This window comes from Strigops habroptila, chromosome 1 (genome assembly GCF_004027225.2).
Source record: "Strigops habroptila isolate Jane chromosome 1, bStrHab1.2.pri, whole genome shotgun sequence".
Taxonomy (NCBI): Eukaryota; Metazoa; Chordata; class Aves; order Psittaciformes; family Psittacidae; genus Strigops; species Strigops habroptila.
In genome coordinates, this window is record NC_044277.2 from 39,591,791 (window position 1) to 39,609,354 (window position 17,564).

The window sequence follows — 17,564 nt, forward strand, 5'->3', positions numbered from 1 at the left end:
TAACAACATTCATGTTTTTCCTGTTTCATCTTACAGCAGCATCCCCGTATTATCTGCAGCTTAGCTTAAGTGAACTGGGGTAAAAATTAACTTCTATATTGATTATATTTTGTCAAAATTATAGTAAGAGTGTTGTGAGGGAGCTCAAAGTGAGGGTTAGTTGCATCAGGAGTTTCCGTAGTGTAGTGGTTATCACGTTCGCCTAACACGCGAAAGGTCCCCGGTTCGAAACCGGGCGGAAACACTAATTTTTTCCCCCAGCAGGTCGAAGGAGGTGATTCTGCACCTCCACTCTCGTGAGACCCCCCTTGAAATAGTGTGTGCAGTTCTGATGTCCTCAATGTAAGAAGGACATGGAGCTGCTGGAGCGAGTCCAGAGAAGAGCCACGAGGATAATAAGGGGGCTGGAGCACCTCCCATGTGAACTGAGAAAGTTGGAGCTGTTTGCCCAGGCGAAGAGAAGGCTGCGTGCAGACCTCATAGCAGCCTTCCAGTACCTGAAGGGGGCCAACAAGGATGCTGGAGAGGGACTCTTCATCAGGGACTGTAGTGATAGGACAAGGGGGAATGGGCTCAAACTTAAACAGGGGAAGTTCAGGTTGGATATAAGGAAGATATAAGGGTATATACTGTGTATATGTACTTTGAGGGTGGTGAGGCACTGGAACAGGCTGCCCAAGGAAGTCGTGGCTGCTCCATCCCTGGCACTGTTCAAGGCCAGGTTGGACAGAGCCTTGGTGCAGGGTGAGGTGTCCCTGCCGATGGCAGGGGGGTTGGAACTAGATGGTCTTAAGGTCCTTTCCAACCCAACTCATTCCTCTATTCTATTATTGAGAAATGTGAGTGGGTTTGAAGGACATACAAGATGGTGATTTTTCTAATAATAAAAAAACACCCCATTTTCCCCAGAAACATTATAATACCGCTCATAAAGAGAGGTTATTATAATCTTATTTTTGAGCCCCCTTCTAAATTTTCACTCTTTTTAGAGCAGTATTACAGAAACTAGAGCTACAACCTTGTATTACTGAAAACAGAGCTTGTTCTCATACGAACAAAACTGCAGTTGCGGATCAGATCACTCCCGTGCTACACGTATTTTCTAGCATTTCTGTCACAACACCACATAAAGAACCCAAACCCTGAAAACCAGCACATCCGGGCGGGACACCCCCTCTGCCCCGCCGCCGTCGGCCCGCCCGCTCGCGGGAAAGGCGCACCGCCTCCGCTCCCGCCGGAAGCGCCGGGCGGTGCGTGGCGGACGCGGTCCGGGCGGCTCCCGCGCCCCCCGCGGCGCGGAGTTCCCCCTCCTCTCCGCCGCCACTCTCGTTCTCCCCGCGCCCCCCGCCGCCGCCGCCGAGCAGCACGGTGCCGTCCCGCCTGCGCCCCGCCGCGGGGAGCCGCCCAAGCCCGGCCGCCCCGCGGGCACCCGGCCTCCGCGGGGGCGGCGGGCGGAGAGGTAAAACCAGGCCCCGGTAGGGACGCGGGGCTGGAACCGGAGCCGCCGCCGCCAGGGCAAGGTGAGCGGACGCTGCCAGCGGGTCCCCGCCCCGCGCCTGGCCCCGCCGCCGGTCCCGGGGCGGGAGGTGGCTTGCCTCGGCCGCCGCCGAGCTCGGGGCCTTGCTGCAGTTACCTCGGGACGGGGAGTACGGGCAGGGCGCGATGCGGGGCGATGCGAGGGCAGCGGCGGGGCCGCGGGGCGCTCGGCTGGAGCAGCCAGGCTGGGGCTGCGTGCTCCTCGCAGGAGAGGGAAACCCGGTCCCCCTCCAGCGTCCTGCAGAAGGAACCGGTGTCCCGCTGTCACGGAAGCAAGGAGTAGGCCAGCGCCCGCTTCGAAACAAGAGCGAAACCACGCTCCGGCTGCCGGGATCTCTGCGGTTGAGGGTGTTGTGAGCGGGATTATCAGGGTCGTATGTTTTTTGTGTTTGTGGTGGCATTGCTAACTCTGGGAGAAGCACTCTCCGTAACTGGCTGATGCACTGGAAAGCAGTGTGTTTATGTTGGCAGGGGCACGTCGTAGCTGTTGCTTTGCAGTGTCTTTCTAGTTTGGAGATCACAGAACACCAGGTTGGAAGGGACCTCAAGGATCATCTGGTCCAACCTTTGCTGGCAAAAGCACAGTCTAGACAAGATGTCCCAGCACCCTGCCCAGCCAGATCTTAACAGCATCTAATGTTGGGGAATCCATCACATCCCTGCGGAGATTGTTCCAATGGCTGATTGTTCTCTTGATGAACAATTTTCCTCTTGTGCCCAGCCAGAATGTCCCCAGGGTAACTTGTGCCCATTGCCTCATCTTTTCCATGTGATTCCTTGTAAAAAGGGAGTCTCTGTCTTTTTTGTAGCCACCTTTAAATACTGGAACATGGTGAAAAGGTGTCCCCCTGAGCCTTCTTTTCTCCAGGCTGATCAAACTCAGCTTTCTCAGCCTTTCCTCACATGGCTTCCCAGACCCTTGATCATCCTTGTGGCTCTTCTCTGGACCCTCTCCAGCCTGTCTACATCCTTTTTTTATAGTGGGGACCAAAACTGAACACAGTATTCCAGGTGTGGCCTGACAAGAGCTGAGTGGGATAGTGACATCTCCAGAGGTTCAACTTACACATTTCATACACATGCTAAAATTGCGCTGTGCGTGGTTTCATAGAATCATAGAATCACAGAATGGTTTGGGTTGGAAAGGATCTTAAAGCTCAAGTAGTTCCAACCCCCCTGCTATGGGCAGGGACACCTTCCACTAGACCAAGTTGCTCAAAGCCTCATCCGAGCTGGCTGCCAGGGATGGGGCAGGAACAACTTCTCTGGGCAACCTGTTCCAGTGCCCCGCCACCCTCATAGTGAAGAATTTACAGCAGTATATGTTGCTTGCTGTAATTGCTGCTTCTAGCATGATTAGTAGGGGCTCAGTTAACCCAGTGTCTGTGCACAACAGCTGAAGACTACTGTAGTAGTTTAGTTAAGGATTTTTCTGGGTCATGTGCTAGAAGTCAGTGAAAGGAATTATATTTTAGCCTTGTTTCCACTTCACTGACAGTGTAAAGCCTTAAGCATAAGCATAAGTCAGTGTGCACCATCATTAGTCAAATGACAAATTGCATCTTTTTCGTCTGTGAAACTGTATGTAAGATATTCTATTAGGAAGTTTGAACTTAGAAGTTTTTACTTTGAGCTGCACAACAGGAAATGTGTTAGTGATGTCCGTTAAAGCAAGCTGTTTAAGGATATGCTCGTATTACAGAGGGATTCTGCCTGTAAGTCAGCTAAGGGTGAGACTTAGTAGTACTGCACTCCATTGAAGTTTTTAGATCTGGATGGTGACTGATGTCAGAAAACCTCTGACAAGGAGGGCAGGATAGTCTCTCTTTGCTTGGATGAGGTCCTAATCAGATTGACATGCTGGTGTTTCTAGAAGACTGTGCTGCTTTATCTTGTAATTGTAACTGCTCTGGGCAGACAGCTGTAAAGTTGGAACAGACCAAAATGACAATATCTGTTAGTAGTTGTCCTGGGTTCAGCTGTAACAGTTATTTTTCTCCTTCTTAGTAGCTGGTGTAGTGCTGTGTTTTGACTTTAGCCTGAGAACAACGCTGATAACACACCAGTGTTTTAGTTGCCACGTAATGCTTACTCCGATCAAGGACTTTTCAGTCTTATGCTCTGCCAGGGAGGAGGGGAAGCCGGGAGGAAGCAGAGACAAGACACCTGTCCCAAACTAGCCAAAGGGGTATTCCATACCACAGCATGTCATGCCCAGTATATAAACTGGGGGGAGTTACCCAGAATTGCCAGATTGCTGCTTGGGTCAGGCTGAGTATCGATTGGTGGGTGGTGAGCAATTGTATTGTGCATCACTTGTGTTTATAGTTTTTTTCCCTTTCCTTCCCTTTTTAGTTTTATATTCTCTCCTCTTGTTATTTCCCTCATCATTATTATTATTGGTGGTAGCAGTAGTCATTTTGTATTATACTTTAGTTATTGGACTGTTCTTATCTCAACCTGTGGGATTTACTTTCTTCCGATTCTCCTCCCCATCCCTCCAGGAGTGGGGGAGAAGAAGAGGGGGGAGCGAGCGAGCGGCTGCATGGTTCCGAGTTACCAGCTGGGCTCAAACCACAAAAGTGGCGTATATGAACTATGTTGGACCTTTACTCAATATGGAGCATCCTGTGCTTTTTTGGATCATGGAGACAGAATCTGCTTTCCCTTCTTCACTGCTATTATCTTTGTTAGTGTGTTCAGTGTGGCAGTAACATACATCACTTAGATACAGAGTATTTTTGTGGCTGTGATCAGAACATGTGATCATGGGTGATCAGAACAAATGCTGGACCTGTTACATAGGGAGCAAATTACAAGAGAGAAAGGCCTGAAGAAGGCCTTTATCTGGTGGACGGTAAGTCAAATATGAGTGAGGTTGGCTACCTACATTTTGGGCTATGCTAGCAAGGCCACAGCCATTAGATCGAGGAAGTATTTATTACCCTCTCTTCAGCACATTTAGGACCACAAGTCCAGTTTGGAGCCCCACAATACAAGAAGGATGCTGAGAAACTGGAAGGGGTGCAGAGGAGGGCCACCAACTTTGTTAGGTGTCTGGAGCACATGGTGTCTGTGGAGAAGGTGAGGTAGCTCTGTGTGCTCAGCCTGGGATCTTAACTGCTGCTCTTTATGAGTGGTTATATGGGGGTGGAGGGGGGGAGTTAGACCTTTCTGAGCACAGGGACATGAAGCAACAGATACAAATTGCAATAAGGGGAATTCTAACTAGAATAAGGAAGAACATTTTCGCCGTAGGGGTGATAAAGCACTGGACTAGGGGTCCGGAGAAGCAGTGGGATCTTCATCCATGAAAATATTATGAACTAGACTGGACATTGCGCTGGGCAACCTGATCTAACTCCTTAATTAGCAAGAGGTTGGACAAGTGCTGTCCAATGAATCTTTCTAATATAAATTATTCTATGATTCCTTCAAGATGAGGAAACAGCATTGTTCAGAATGGAGTTGACTGTCCCTAAGAGAAGGCAGCACTTTAGAGGTTACCTCTGTGGCTGGCAGCAAAGAGGAGGTCAGATCTTAATTTCTGTTACAGGTTAGTGCATAAATATGCAACCTACAAACAGTGATGATGGCATTTGAGGTATTGCATTTAACATTACAGGCAAAAGGACAAGTCGTATTTTGCAAGGCTGACGTGTGTGGACAGGATGTTAAATTTACTTGATGAGGATTTTGTTTTGGAGAAAGGCATAAGCAAAATGATAATAGATGGGAGAGTATAACTGTAAGTCATCTTTAAAGCTGTATAAGCACCTCTGAGTTTTGAAAAGTGTTTCTGTGCCATAACCCATGATCTGTATTGTTCTCTAGCTAGTAGGTGGAACTGCTGGAGAAGTCCAGGCATAACAATCTGATAAATATCGTAGTGTTGAATGCTACTCCTAAATCCTGCTTGGTGTCACAACTTGTGTTTCTTATACTTGCTGTGGGTGTTTGCTGCTTGACAGGTTCTGGACTTCAGCTCTGGTGACTGGAATGAAAAGGAGCTTTCTCTTGCTCTCCCACACACTCACTTTTTCCTGTCCTTTCCCCCCTAATTCACACCCCCAAACACACGTGCATGAAATCAGTGAAGTGCTTCTCACTAGTGCTACATGCTTATACATCGCTGAGGATAAATCAGCTTCTTTTCACATTGTCCTCAGGAACATACTGAGGAGCAAAATGTTGTAAGCCTGAATTAGTGGAACAAGCACGGATCATGGGAGCAAAGTCCTTGTCACAAGATCAGCCCTCTTCTCGTCAATAGGGCTTAACTTGGGCAATGCGGGTAGAGGCTGATTTCAAAACAGAAGGAAAAGGAATATCCTTGCTCTGTCAGGATGGGAGGAAAAATTGAGACTGTCAGAAAAGTGAGATGAGTTCTGCTCTAGCACATGTTTCAACATCCCATAGCAAATGTGGAGTAAAACTGATCTTCTTTGTCATTTTTGTGCTATCATTACGGTTCTGATAGTACTAGCAAAGTTATCTTTTGAATTTCAGTCACTTACTGCTTGCAAGAAAAGAGCTAGAGTAAAGGAGTGATAGATGTGTCTCTCTAGGCATAAGAACTCTGTAATCAAACATGCTCTAAGTCACATTTTAATTAAAAAAAAACCCAAAAAACCCAAACCACAAAAACTCTAAGCTTAGATTCTTTCAGAAATTATTGTTCTTAATCCGTTTCTGTCTACAAGCCTTCATTATAGTTTCAACATGTTTTTCTTATCAGTGTTGAATAACAGTTACTTCAAGTCTTGACCAAACCTTTATTCGAAATTAGGATAGTTTTTTCCCACAAGGTATTATTTATGATGTACTAGAACTGTAGCTAAGATACCCAAGCATACAAGTTGTCTCATGTTTGTAAGATGAAGTGAATAGCAAGTTTTCCTCTAAATCTTACAAAGCTAAGAAAAAGTGTTGCTCTGGAATTACAGAAGACCTGAAATTCCAGCCCAGAGAGGTCTAGTCCTGAAAATTCTTAGGAGCTGGTGCTGGAGAGGAGGGGTACAGTAAAGCCAGAGCAGTTAAAACTTTTAAAGGACTTTTGTATTCTTTTTCCCTTGTCCTTTCTGCTGTCTCTCTGTGTTGCGCATTGAACTTGGTGTTTCACTATTCATAAATTTCCAGGTACCGTTAAAGATCTGTCCAGGAGTGATATTTATTTAAGACCATCTTCTTCCTAAATCATCGTATGCTTGTAGTTAGCAGAAGTATTCAGTAGGTATTGTTATAGCACTGGATCTGAAATTGTGCCATTCCCTGTTGTAGTAAGTGCTTGGAAGAAGGTTTTGAATGTACTGTCTATTGTGTAGAACTGTATAAATTGTTGGTAACAGTATAAATGTTCTGGATCTGCATCAGTCGAATGTTTTTAATGAGATCAAATCTTAGCCTGAGATTAAGCAATTGCACTGTCTTTCTCAACTAGAATTGTCAGCATTTCCACTATGCAGAAGAAAAGGATTAAAGAAAACCAAGTAAAAGTTTTGCATGTGAACCATTATGTTTCTAATAGGTGCTGCTGGCATGTGGGGTAAATGGTACATGAATAAAATGCATCAGAGAGGTTTTTTGTATGCTTAAGCAGTATAGGCACGTCTGTCTTGTTTGAGGATTTATTAATTTGGGTTTTTGTTGTTTTTTTTTTTTTTTTTTTAATTAAACAGGAGATGATAGGTGGAAATGAATCCTGTGCTGCAGGACCGATGCCTATGTCCTACTTAACCTGCCTGACTTACATACTGGGAGAATGGACTGGCGTGGAGCATATTGAAGATTATCTGAGTTATGCAGTCTACCTTTTATGGGTGCTTTTTCCACTTTTAGCTGTTTTTCTACTACCAGGAGTTCTCGTCATCCTCTTCTACACTTCCATTCTCCTTCTTCATATTTATAAAAGGAAGAATGAACTAAAGGAAGCTTATTCCAATGATTTTTGGGATGGCGCAAAACAAATGCTGGCTACCCTATGGGATGGACATGGAAGAATATGGCATGGTAAGTGAGATCTGATGTTTGATTAAAAACCACTGAAGCTCTTCTTCCTGGCTTACCTTTCAGGATTATCAGTATATATATCTGATTGTGCTGCTGTTGCATGAAATCTGAAACTCAGGCGAATTATTTTCCCATTTTACCAATGATCACCAGTGGTGCTTGGGAGAAAAAAAGCCACTGAGACTTTTTTGGATGTAAAATTTTTTGTCTTATGCATTTATTCCTTTGCTGCTGCAAAGTTAGATCTTTCATCCAGTTGAATATATATGCATTTTTTAAATTTTTTTATTTTTTTATTTTTTATAACTACTCTTGGATTTCCTCGTTCATGGAGGACCTGAAATGTCTGCTATGTTAAAAATTAAATCAATTAACTATATTATTTCAGAGTCAATATGTGAACACTCGAAGTTAAAGGCCAGTTTCCTGATAGCTAGTGTGTTATTAACATGTTAGCATAATTTAATTGCACTTAACCAGCCTTTTGCATGTAATGCCAAATGATGGCTAAAAGGAGAATTTAGTGTCAATTCACTCACTAGTTGCTACTTCAAATTAACTTTAGAGCCTAAAACTGTTACAGAACTCTACTTTTTTATTTTCTTTCTATGTATTTTTGACAACTACTTTCTCTATTAGAATGTCAAAACTAAGGGCTCTGTTCCTTGTCCTTCTACTATTATTTCTTTGTAAAGACAGACTTAATAAATGATTTGGCTTTTCTTTCTAAGGAAATCATAAGCCTCTTTCAGAGCCATTCAGCTAGATGCAGCTAAAGGAGAAAGAGATGTTTAAGAGCAATTTACATAAAGAACAAATCCTTCTTGAAAATCATCTCTATTTGTTCTCTAGTCAAAGGGAAGTGGGTTTGCAAGGCATTGATAACCAGATGGTGCAGCGGCTGTATCAGATAGGCTTTGTAAGACTAAGATGTAACTTTCAAATCTAGGAAAGTACACTAGATCAAAATCAACAGCTACATCAAAGAGCTTAAAATGCTCACTTCACAATAAAAAGCTATTTACTTTTTTTTCGTAAGAAAATGCGTTTTTTTTAAGGCCTTGGCTCTTTTCATCCTTAGTAACTTTTTCTTTTTATAAGGTCTGACTTTTTATTTGCACAGAAAAGATTCTTATCCAGTTCCTCATTGACATTTGTGGCTTTTTTTCTGCCCTGCCAGCTGCTTCCATGTTCTCTATACACTTCTTTTGCTAAAGAATGAAATATTTTGTGATTATTTTTTCTCCCACTTGATTAATCAATATATCATAGGAAGAACTTTCTCTCCTGAAATTTCACAGCATTGGGAAAAAAAACCCAAAACCCCAAATAAAACAACCCAAAACCCAAAAAGCTCCAAACACCAAAGTGGTATGTGAATCATGTAACTTATATATATATTATGTAAATGCTAGATGTAGGTATCATTCTGGTTATGACCAGCTGGCATGGATCACAGTCAGTGATCACTTGGTTCACTGTGCTTGCAATATGCTGCAGCTCCACAGGTATAGAAAGAAAAATAGAGGGAGTAGAGTCAAAAGTGCCTATAGGACTAAAAATAATATAATTCACTGGAATGGGAATTGCAGACCTTACTAACTTTGGAAGAAGTGAGAGGGTTTGGGGTTTTCTGTTTGTTTGGTTTTTATTATTTCTTTAAAAAACACAAACAAGATACTGTAACAATACTGCTTGATACTAACTGAATGTTCTATACTGATGCATTCTGATGTTTTGTGTTAACTGAATATATTCTGCACTGTTAATTAGAAATGTAAGTTCAGTAAAAAACTTGTCTGTGTTTATGTATATTTCAATTAAGCATATAAAGCCCCTAACAGCTTTTAGTACTTAGTAATGGAAAAATGGAACAAGTATAACTCTGAGAGAAATAACAAAGATAATCTTCATACCCTGGAGTAAAAGGAGACCTGTAAATGGATGTTGTCACATCACATCTTCTTAAATAGTTACTGGTGGCAATGAACTTTGAAAGGTAAATAATAGCTTGAAATAGTTGTTTTGCATCTCCTGTCCAATCCTGATTGTGATTTCTCTTGAATGATCGATTTGGAGGACTCTGCAGCCTTGAAGACAGCGAACTGAAAAAATAAGGAAAAATTATATACTTCAAGACAGTGAGACTGGGTGCTTTGTTTTCACTTTTTTAATTTTTATTTTGTTGTTCTCCTTTCTTTAAATGTGACTCTTCTGCTTTAAATTAAACTTGTATTTCCTGTCAAAGCAACTTAGTAAATACTGCAAGTCACTTCTTGAGTTTTTAGTGGTCGCTTTGCTCTTACTACTTCTCAATAGCTATTGATTTCAGTTTGGCAACTTGCCGTGAGTTAGTTTCTTTGGGGTAGAATTGTATCAGACTGTGACATCTGTTATGCCTTTATCTTCTAACAGGTTATGAACTTCATGGTGCTGAAAATATTCCTGAAGGACCAGGGCTTATTGTGTTTTATCATGGAGCTACTCCTGCAGATTGTGTCTATTTCATGGCTAGACTTCTTATACAAAAGAAGAGATACTGCCATGTAGTAGCTGATCATTTCGTCTTTAGATTACCAGGTAACATACTTCATTATAAACAATGAGATTGAGAACTTTTAATTTTCTTTTATTGTTTTTATTTTTTTTAATGGTGTAATCAATAAAAATTGTGCCACAGGAACACAGCTCTCAACAGGCATTCAGACAAATTTAGTGGAAGTGTTGAGGTACAGCTGTCTCTAGCATGCTCTGTACAAACAAGAATGAGTTTATGAGACTGGCCCTTGCAAGGATGGGTCATACTTCTAAGCTGGGCAACACCTTCCAAGAACTCTAGGGTGTTTAGAAACAAAGAGGAGGAGATTATAGGAGAAACAATTGTCTCTGTATTAATTGGTAGCAAGCATCCAAGTAAGATATTTCTTTTTTTGTTAAAATAGGCAGAATGAGTGGTGTAACCTGATTAAGAAGCAAACTGTTTGGAAGCAGTGTCCTTAAAGTTGACAGTAATAGTCTGGAGAGACGATGTATTTTTGTACCCACGCAGTAGAGTATGATTGGCAGTAGAACCTGCCCACAAGAAGACTCTTCCAAGTAGAATCTTATTTTGGAGGAGTGCTGTAGAAGTGTCCAACAAATTTGTGTAAAACATGAGGTGAAGCATGAAGAAATCGAAAAATATGTTTAGGACAAGATTTTTGGCCTAGTGAAAAACACTGCTGATTGATGAAATGAATTACATGAGGGGTTTGGTTTTTGTGTGTGTAAAATACCGGAGTACCTAGTTCTTTTCCCAAGTTCAATTTGTGACTAAAAGTTTACAGGAGTGTTCTGTAGTGCACTGATGCTTTTAGTGGAAACAAAGAAAGATGTCCTTTTGTCAGTATAGTTTTATTTCAGCCTTAATCCCTGAAAACAACTTTTTCATGCTGATAACAGCATGACTTTGCCTCTACAACTGCATTTGCCAACGGACTAGGATTTGTCAGTTGATTATCAAATCTTTTGCATACAGCTGACTAATGTAACCTATTCCGTAATTTATATTTGGCTCTATGTTGTGTATATTAATATTTATATACGGTTGTTTATCAAATGGGAGTTTTTTTGGTTTTCTCAATTTCTGCTTTAAAATAAGGTTCTAAGTGTGAGTATACTTACAAGTCTCTCAAATATCGTTTAGTAGCATTGCAGAGACATCTGACTGAATGGCAGGTCTCGAAGAACTGAGTTCAGCAGTACAATGTCTAGCTAACAGCTGGTTTCTACAGGTCTTCCTCAGGGATTGATACTGGGACCAATACTGGGTGAGGGGCTGGAGTGTGCTCATAGGAAGTTCATCGATGATACCAAAGTGGGGGAGCAGTCAATAGACTGGGGGTTAGAGCTGGTATTCAGAGTGCCTTCACAGAAATGAACTGGCAGAAACATCACAAAGTTCAGCAAATGCAATCGTGAAGTTTGCTTCATCCCAGATGCACATCACATGCAACAGTACCCTGGGAAAAAGGTGGGTTTGCGGGAAAGGACAGTGGATGGTACAAACAGGATTCGGATCTTGCGAGGTGTAATTAAGACACAAACAAGGCCAAATGTCCAAAGAACACAAGTTATTACCTAAAACTCTTGTAAAAAATAAAAAAGAGAAGAAGGAAAAGAGGAAGAGTAGAAAAAAAAGGAAAGAAGCAGTATATTGATAGATTTGGAGGGAGAGAGAGATAGAGTGTCAGAGTCAAATAGTTAAGTTACCACCACAGAGTCGTATGGCATCCCGTTGTCCGGATCGGTGGGAGAAGTCTTCCAACTAGCTGGTAGTCGTGCGGTCCTTAATACCACATTGTGTCCAGATGCCGATCAGATAGCTGTTACCCCAGCATTGTGCAACAACTGTGACCGGCCATGGGCTGCATCTGTAAATTGCGCGTTTCTGCAGGTTTTGTATCTGCTGACCATACAGTTTGTTCCTGCAAGGACGTTCCCGTCCGCTTTTTGTTTCTTGCCAGGATTTCAGAACTGAAGCATCCCAGCTTCCTCCCTGTGCAAGGACGCTCCAGTCTGCTTATCAGAACTGAAACATCCCAGCCTCTTCCCTGTGCAAGGATGCGCAGCTGAATCAACAGAGCTGAATCCACAAGTTGCTTCAGAGAACAATAAAGTCTCTTGCTGAGGGGTAAATGGTCTCGCCACACCTGCTACAGTTCATAGCTCTTGGAGAGCAATGGTTGAAACAAATACCTGTTTTACATATTAATCCTGAGTTCACGGAGAGCAATGGTTGAGACAAATACCTGTTTTACATGTCAGTCCTGCTACAGCATTCGAGTGGACAGCATCTTGCAATGTGGTGTACAGTTTTGGACTCCCCAGTACGAGACAGACATTGACACACTAGAGCATGTTCAGTGGCTGATGGGGGGCTGGAGTATACAACGTATGAGGAGAGGCTGTGAGAACTAGATTTGTTTGGTCTGTACCAGGTAAGGGTGGGGGAATATATTATTGCTGTCTTCAGTGACCTAATGGGAGGGTACAGAGAAGAGGGAGTCAGACTCTTCTCAAAGGTGCACAGCAATAGAATGAGAAGCAACAGAGACAAATTGCAGCACAGGAAATCAGACGTGTAATTAGATGTATGGAAAGGTATTTTACCATGAAGGCGATCAGACACCTGAACAGTTTGCCTAGACGAGCTGGGGAGTCTCCATCCCTGAAGACTTTCAAAACTGCACTGGGTGGGTCCTCGAGCAGCCTGATCTAGTTGGACCCGCTTTAAGTGGGAGATTGGACTAGATTACCTACAGAGGTCCTTTCCAACCTACATAATTCCCTGGTTCTGAGAATAAATTAGGGCTGTTATTGGAAGACAAGCCCAAAGAGCCCAGATAATGTTCTGGATAGTGTTTCAAAATCCACACAGTAATCTATGATTGGCAACCGAGATAAATGTCGCTTCTTTTGTGAATCAAACCAGACAGACTGCCATAATTTTATCCTAGTACTAAGACTGCCTGATCTTGATTAAGTCTTCAGATTAAATTGGATGCCTTTTCAGAAGATGTTTTAATTAACTGGAAGTTATTATGCTCAATGCAGGAGAAATGGTCTGGGAGTCTGGGGGATGAGTTTGGGCAGTCCATGGGCTGTTGGACATACTTGGATTAGATGATTTAATGATCCTTCTGAATTTCAGATCCATGGCGGTATACAATTGCCAGTAGCAGTCTCCTTGCATCCGCTGCATTGGGCACTGCTGTCCTGAATTAGCTGCAATTAACTGGAGTGTGTTTGTAAAATGTTGCTGTGCCTCCTAAGGCATGTGTGAACCTGCAGGGGCTCAAACATGCCTCTCCCTTCTGCTTAATCTTGAAAGACACAGTTTATGGAAGGAATCTAACCTAATAGGAGACCTCCTATAGGTGTCTGGAGATTCCTGTTGAACATTGGCTAATGCATCTCTCTTTCACATTGATGCAAAAGGAAATTATTTTATTGTCTCAATTTATACTGTATCAATAGTATGTATGCTTCTGTTGCTTGCATTTTGGGGGCAGAAGGATTTGAAATATGGTTCTGTGGCTTCTTCTTTTCCTTTTTCTTTTAAAAGCTGGAGGTTAGTCATGTGAAAAAAAACATTCCAGTAGTTTCTGGTTCTTTTAGATTCTTAGCTATGTAATGCTCAGGAATACATGGATTTCTTTAAGGTTGAGTTAGGAGAAAATCTTTTCCCAAAGTATGCAGTGAGGACTGAGATTTCACTTTTGTTCTTCTCCATCACCCTCTCCTATAGTATGGCCCATATTTGCTTCCTAGAGTCATCTGGGAGCCCTCTTTAAAAGATTGCCTGTGATTTTAGGGATGCAAGGCAGTTCCTCTCCTGTAATGTTGCAGAGGAAAGGAGCTGTGGCTTCTTGCCTGTTCTATGCACAGGTGTGCAAAGTGTCTTGTGGACTGGATGTTCTGCATATGTGGTTACCTACAATTGTGGAAGGTTGGATTCAGTGGTCTAAGTGATTCCTCTCTGTCTGTGATCCTAAAGGTCAACCACAGAAAAACAATGACATCCTTGCCATCTTGCTACCAGGTAGCTGACAGCCCCTATGTTACAGTCACTGGAGCCAAGTTAGAGAATTGTATATAGTGCGCATACTTAGATAAGTGTTGAATGCATTACTGAGTACTCTCCAAAGGGTTTTCAAACATTGGTGCACACACAATATTGTTGAAAATAAGAGAAGAGTATGCTGGGGCAGAGGGCAGAGTCCAGGTTGGACTGTGGAATAAAATTAATTTTGGACTTCTTGGTACTTAGAAAATTAGCATCCTTTCGTGCAGTATTTCCCATACTGCTCAGTCATCTAAAGTTCACATTTTGGTATGCACTACTCATAAATACTGCATAATTTTAAAAATTATTAAAGCAAGTGAACATGACTGATTTCCTGCAAGCAGAGGTTTATGCTAGTTTTATTGTTTCACATTAGACTGGTTGATCAGGTATGTGCTCATTTGATGCTTGCAAGCAAATTTTTGATGTTCTGCTATTTCTTGGAAGAGTAGGGTCAGTATGGCATTTGGAATTCAAAATTATGTGAGAGGTTTATGTACCTTTACAGTTAAAAACTTAAGTAAATGAAAAATCTTAACCTAAGATCCTAAGATGAATAAACCTAATCCAGGCTTGCCAGATGCCTCTTTGTGGGAAAGGCCATCGGGATACTTGCTGACTGAACCAGGGAGTCACTTCCTGCAGTGATTTGTAACGTAGAGAGCCAGTGCGCTAGAGCCAACTTAACAACTCCTTTGAAGGGACACATGAAAGATGTCACAGTATTTGCTTTTTTTTCCAGTTTAGTCCTGATTGTGAGATGGCACCTGGCTTTACTTTTGAAGATTTACCCTAAATCTTCAACTTTTCAGACCAGAATTTATAAACAGAACTTAATGCTTCAGTCCCTCTAGAAACATCTTTGATTTGGCGTTACAGGTTATTAGACAAGTAAGTTTTAGCCATTGTGTTCCATGCTGGGAATCTACTCAGTGGTATTATGAATGAGCATTTTCTGAATTAATATTATTTAACCTACAGGTTTTAAAATATTACTTGATGTACATGGAGTTATGCATGGACCAAAAGAAGAATGTGTCAATGCTCTGAAGAAGGGCTCTCTGATAGCCATTGCCCCAGGTGGAGTTCGGGAAGCACTCTTTAGTGACGAAATGTATACTATTATTTGGGGTAATCGGAAGGGCTTTGCTCAGGTGGCCATCGATGCAAAAGTGGTAAGTATGACAAGTCACAGAAGAGAAGCAAAGACTGCTAACTCATTAATATTTTCTTCCAGGGAAAGCTGTTTTGATTATCATATATTTGGTGTTACATTGTTGTGTATCATGAGTATGATCTACTTGTTTTCATAACATTTCAAGACTGATTTTGTTGCTTTCAATAAAAAGGCTTTGGAGTCAGATAAGAATAGTGTGGTCAGGAAATCCAGAGTTTAAAAGAATGAGAGATGAAATCCAGGACTGTTTCTCCATTACAAGCATGTGCTGTCTTTACACATACCTGGTCAGGATTCTGATAGCTCAACCCCTGACAATGGTTGGGAAGCAACTGTACATCAGTATTTCTGTTTCCCCTATCGTTGAAGTATACGCTGTGACCCAGCACAACATAGAATCACTGGCACTATGTACTTACTGTGTTGGCATTTTATGGTAGTAAGGGATGTCTAGGGCAGACAGCAACAGCAGGAGATGCTGTTCACTAGTGTGAACTGTCTCCCCAGTTCAAATATATAGCATTGTGCTTGGTCTGCAGGCATAGGATTATTCATATGGGACCAACTGAGAAAGGCATGTAAGTGTATGATATATTTGAATTGTAACTATTTTAATAAGATTTCAGAGTCCCCCTCATTCTATATTTATACTTGTGTGCATATGTCTGTAGGTCTGCATATACCTAATTAGAAAGTAAGTCTCACACCAAGAGATTTATATTTAGGTACTGTCAAAGAGAGACTAGTTATATCTCTCAATTTTATACAGAAATTGGACACTTTTAAGACCCAATTTTAAGTGTGTATCACTTCTCAGGAGGAAAATAACACTGTTTAAGCAGGATATTTTCAACAGACCTAGATTTTTACTAATGTATTGTAATAGCATATGAAAGACCATACTTGGGATTCAACTATGATTATACTAGTTAGATTTATTTTGTTGAATGTGTGTTCAGTTCCCTTTATGCACTCACAAAGGTGTTGCAGCTTCATCCCCCCCTAAAAAAGCCCTGAGTGATGCAGTAGAATAGGAACAGTGTGGAAGGCAGGCTGAAAGTGGGGAAAATATCTTTATTTAGATTAAAGATGAACTTTAAGTCACCTTTAATCAGGAGCATAACTCCTCATGGAAATAAAGGTGTGTCTAAAACTGGGACCTTAAGCTTCTTGAAGTTGTCTCATTTCAGTAGTTTGTTTGATAGAATTTTTGTCATGTAAACCATCTTAGTACGTAAAAAAAATCTCTACCTTTATGTCAAAAGATGTTCCAGATAAGATGGTTCTAGAATGAAGAAATTTGTTACCATTCAGTTTAGGCAACTGCAGTTCTTTTTATTCTCTATAGTTGCATTGAATTATTTACAGACTTCCTCCCCCTTCTCCCCAAAAAAACTTGATACCTGTCTGAAAAGTTTCATTTACTAGCTCATCTCCATGCTTTAAAAAAGTTTGAAAGAATCTGAATGTCTGAAAATCCCATAAAGAGTTCTGTATTTCTGATGATGCTATGTACAGTGAATGCACACTATAAAATGATATTAAAAAAATCCATGTAGTCGTTGACCCCCTCCCAGTTCTTATAAATCTTGACAGCTGTTTGCAAGTTCAAAAACAGCAACAAAAACTGAAATATTCAACACAATTCCAAATATTTATCAGCAGAAATAAATCGTGGACATGTATTGAATATGACACAGCATGTGTGAAGCAATACAATCAGCATAGCAGAAATGAATCAGACAAGTTTAGGGTCCCAATCCTGTGAATTCTTCCTTTTGAGTGTAACTGCAAAGTAGGTGGGAGGTTTAACCACTTAAATCACAACTGTGCAAACACTGCTAGATGAGAGAAGCCTCGTTCTGAAATCCTGGACTGCTTTGAGAAAATGGACGTGCTGAAACAGTGACTTACTGAAATCTCGTGGTATTCCCTAGCTTGAAACTTCATAGCAGAAGGTCACAGCAGGACTAAAGAATTCTTGTTTTGATCTCTATGTCCTTGTCTGAGAAACACTTCTGAAATTAATTTGCTTGTTGGGTTTAAGTGAGGTAGAAGTTTTTTAGATAGTGCTATCTTCATTAAATTCTTAATTATCTTTTTTCCCTCCTAGCCCATCATTCCTATGTTTACACAAAATGTTCGAGAAGGCGTTAGGACATTAGGAGGAATAAGTAAGATATTTTCTATTTTTTTGTAGTATATTTTCCCATATGTGTTTAGCCTATCTCTGTA

General features: G+C 41.5%; 1 protein-coding gene and 1 non-coding gene across 10 annotated transcripts in view; both read left to right on the forward strand.

The window, feature by feature from the left end:
• The window catches only part of LOC115605576 (transmembrane protein 68-like), a 39,903-nt gene that overhangs the window by 8,991 nt on the left and 13,348 nt on the right, over positions 1-17,564 (forward strand). For 3 of the 9 annotated variants that reach the window (XR_003990657.1, XR_003990658.1, XM_030480288.1), the window contains exons 1-5: positions 4,921-6,769; positions 7,215-7,545; positions 9,961-10,125; positions 15,134-15,327; positions 17,443-17,503. Coding sequence is in view for 7 of the 9 variants with exons in the window: in XM_030480288.1 (XP_030336148.1) it covers positions 7,218-7,545; positions 9,961-10,125; positions 15,134-15,327; positions 17,443-17,503 (748 nt within the window). In the remaining 2 variants the exon portion in view is untranslated. Of the gene's footprint in view, positions 1-1,240; positions 1,521-4,920; positions 6,770-7,214; positions 7,546-9,960; positions 10,126-15,133; positions 15,328-17,442; positions 17,504-17,564 lie in introns of those variants that run through there. The other 6 variants (XM_030480237.1, XM_030480254.1, XM_030480262.1 and 3 more) reach the window with 6 other exon arrangements.
• TRNAV-AAC lies at positions 172-244 on the forward strand. Its single transcript has one exon. It is a non-coding gene; the product is annotated as a tRNA-Val (tRNA).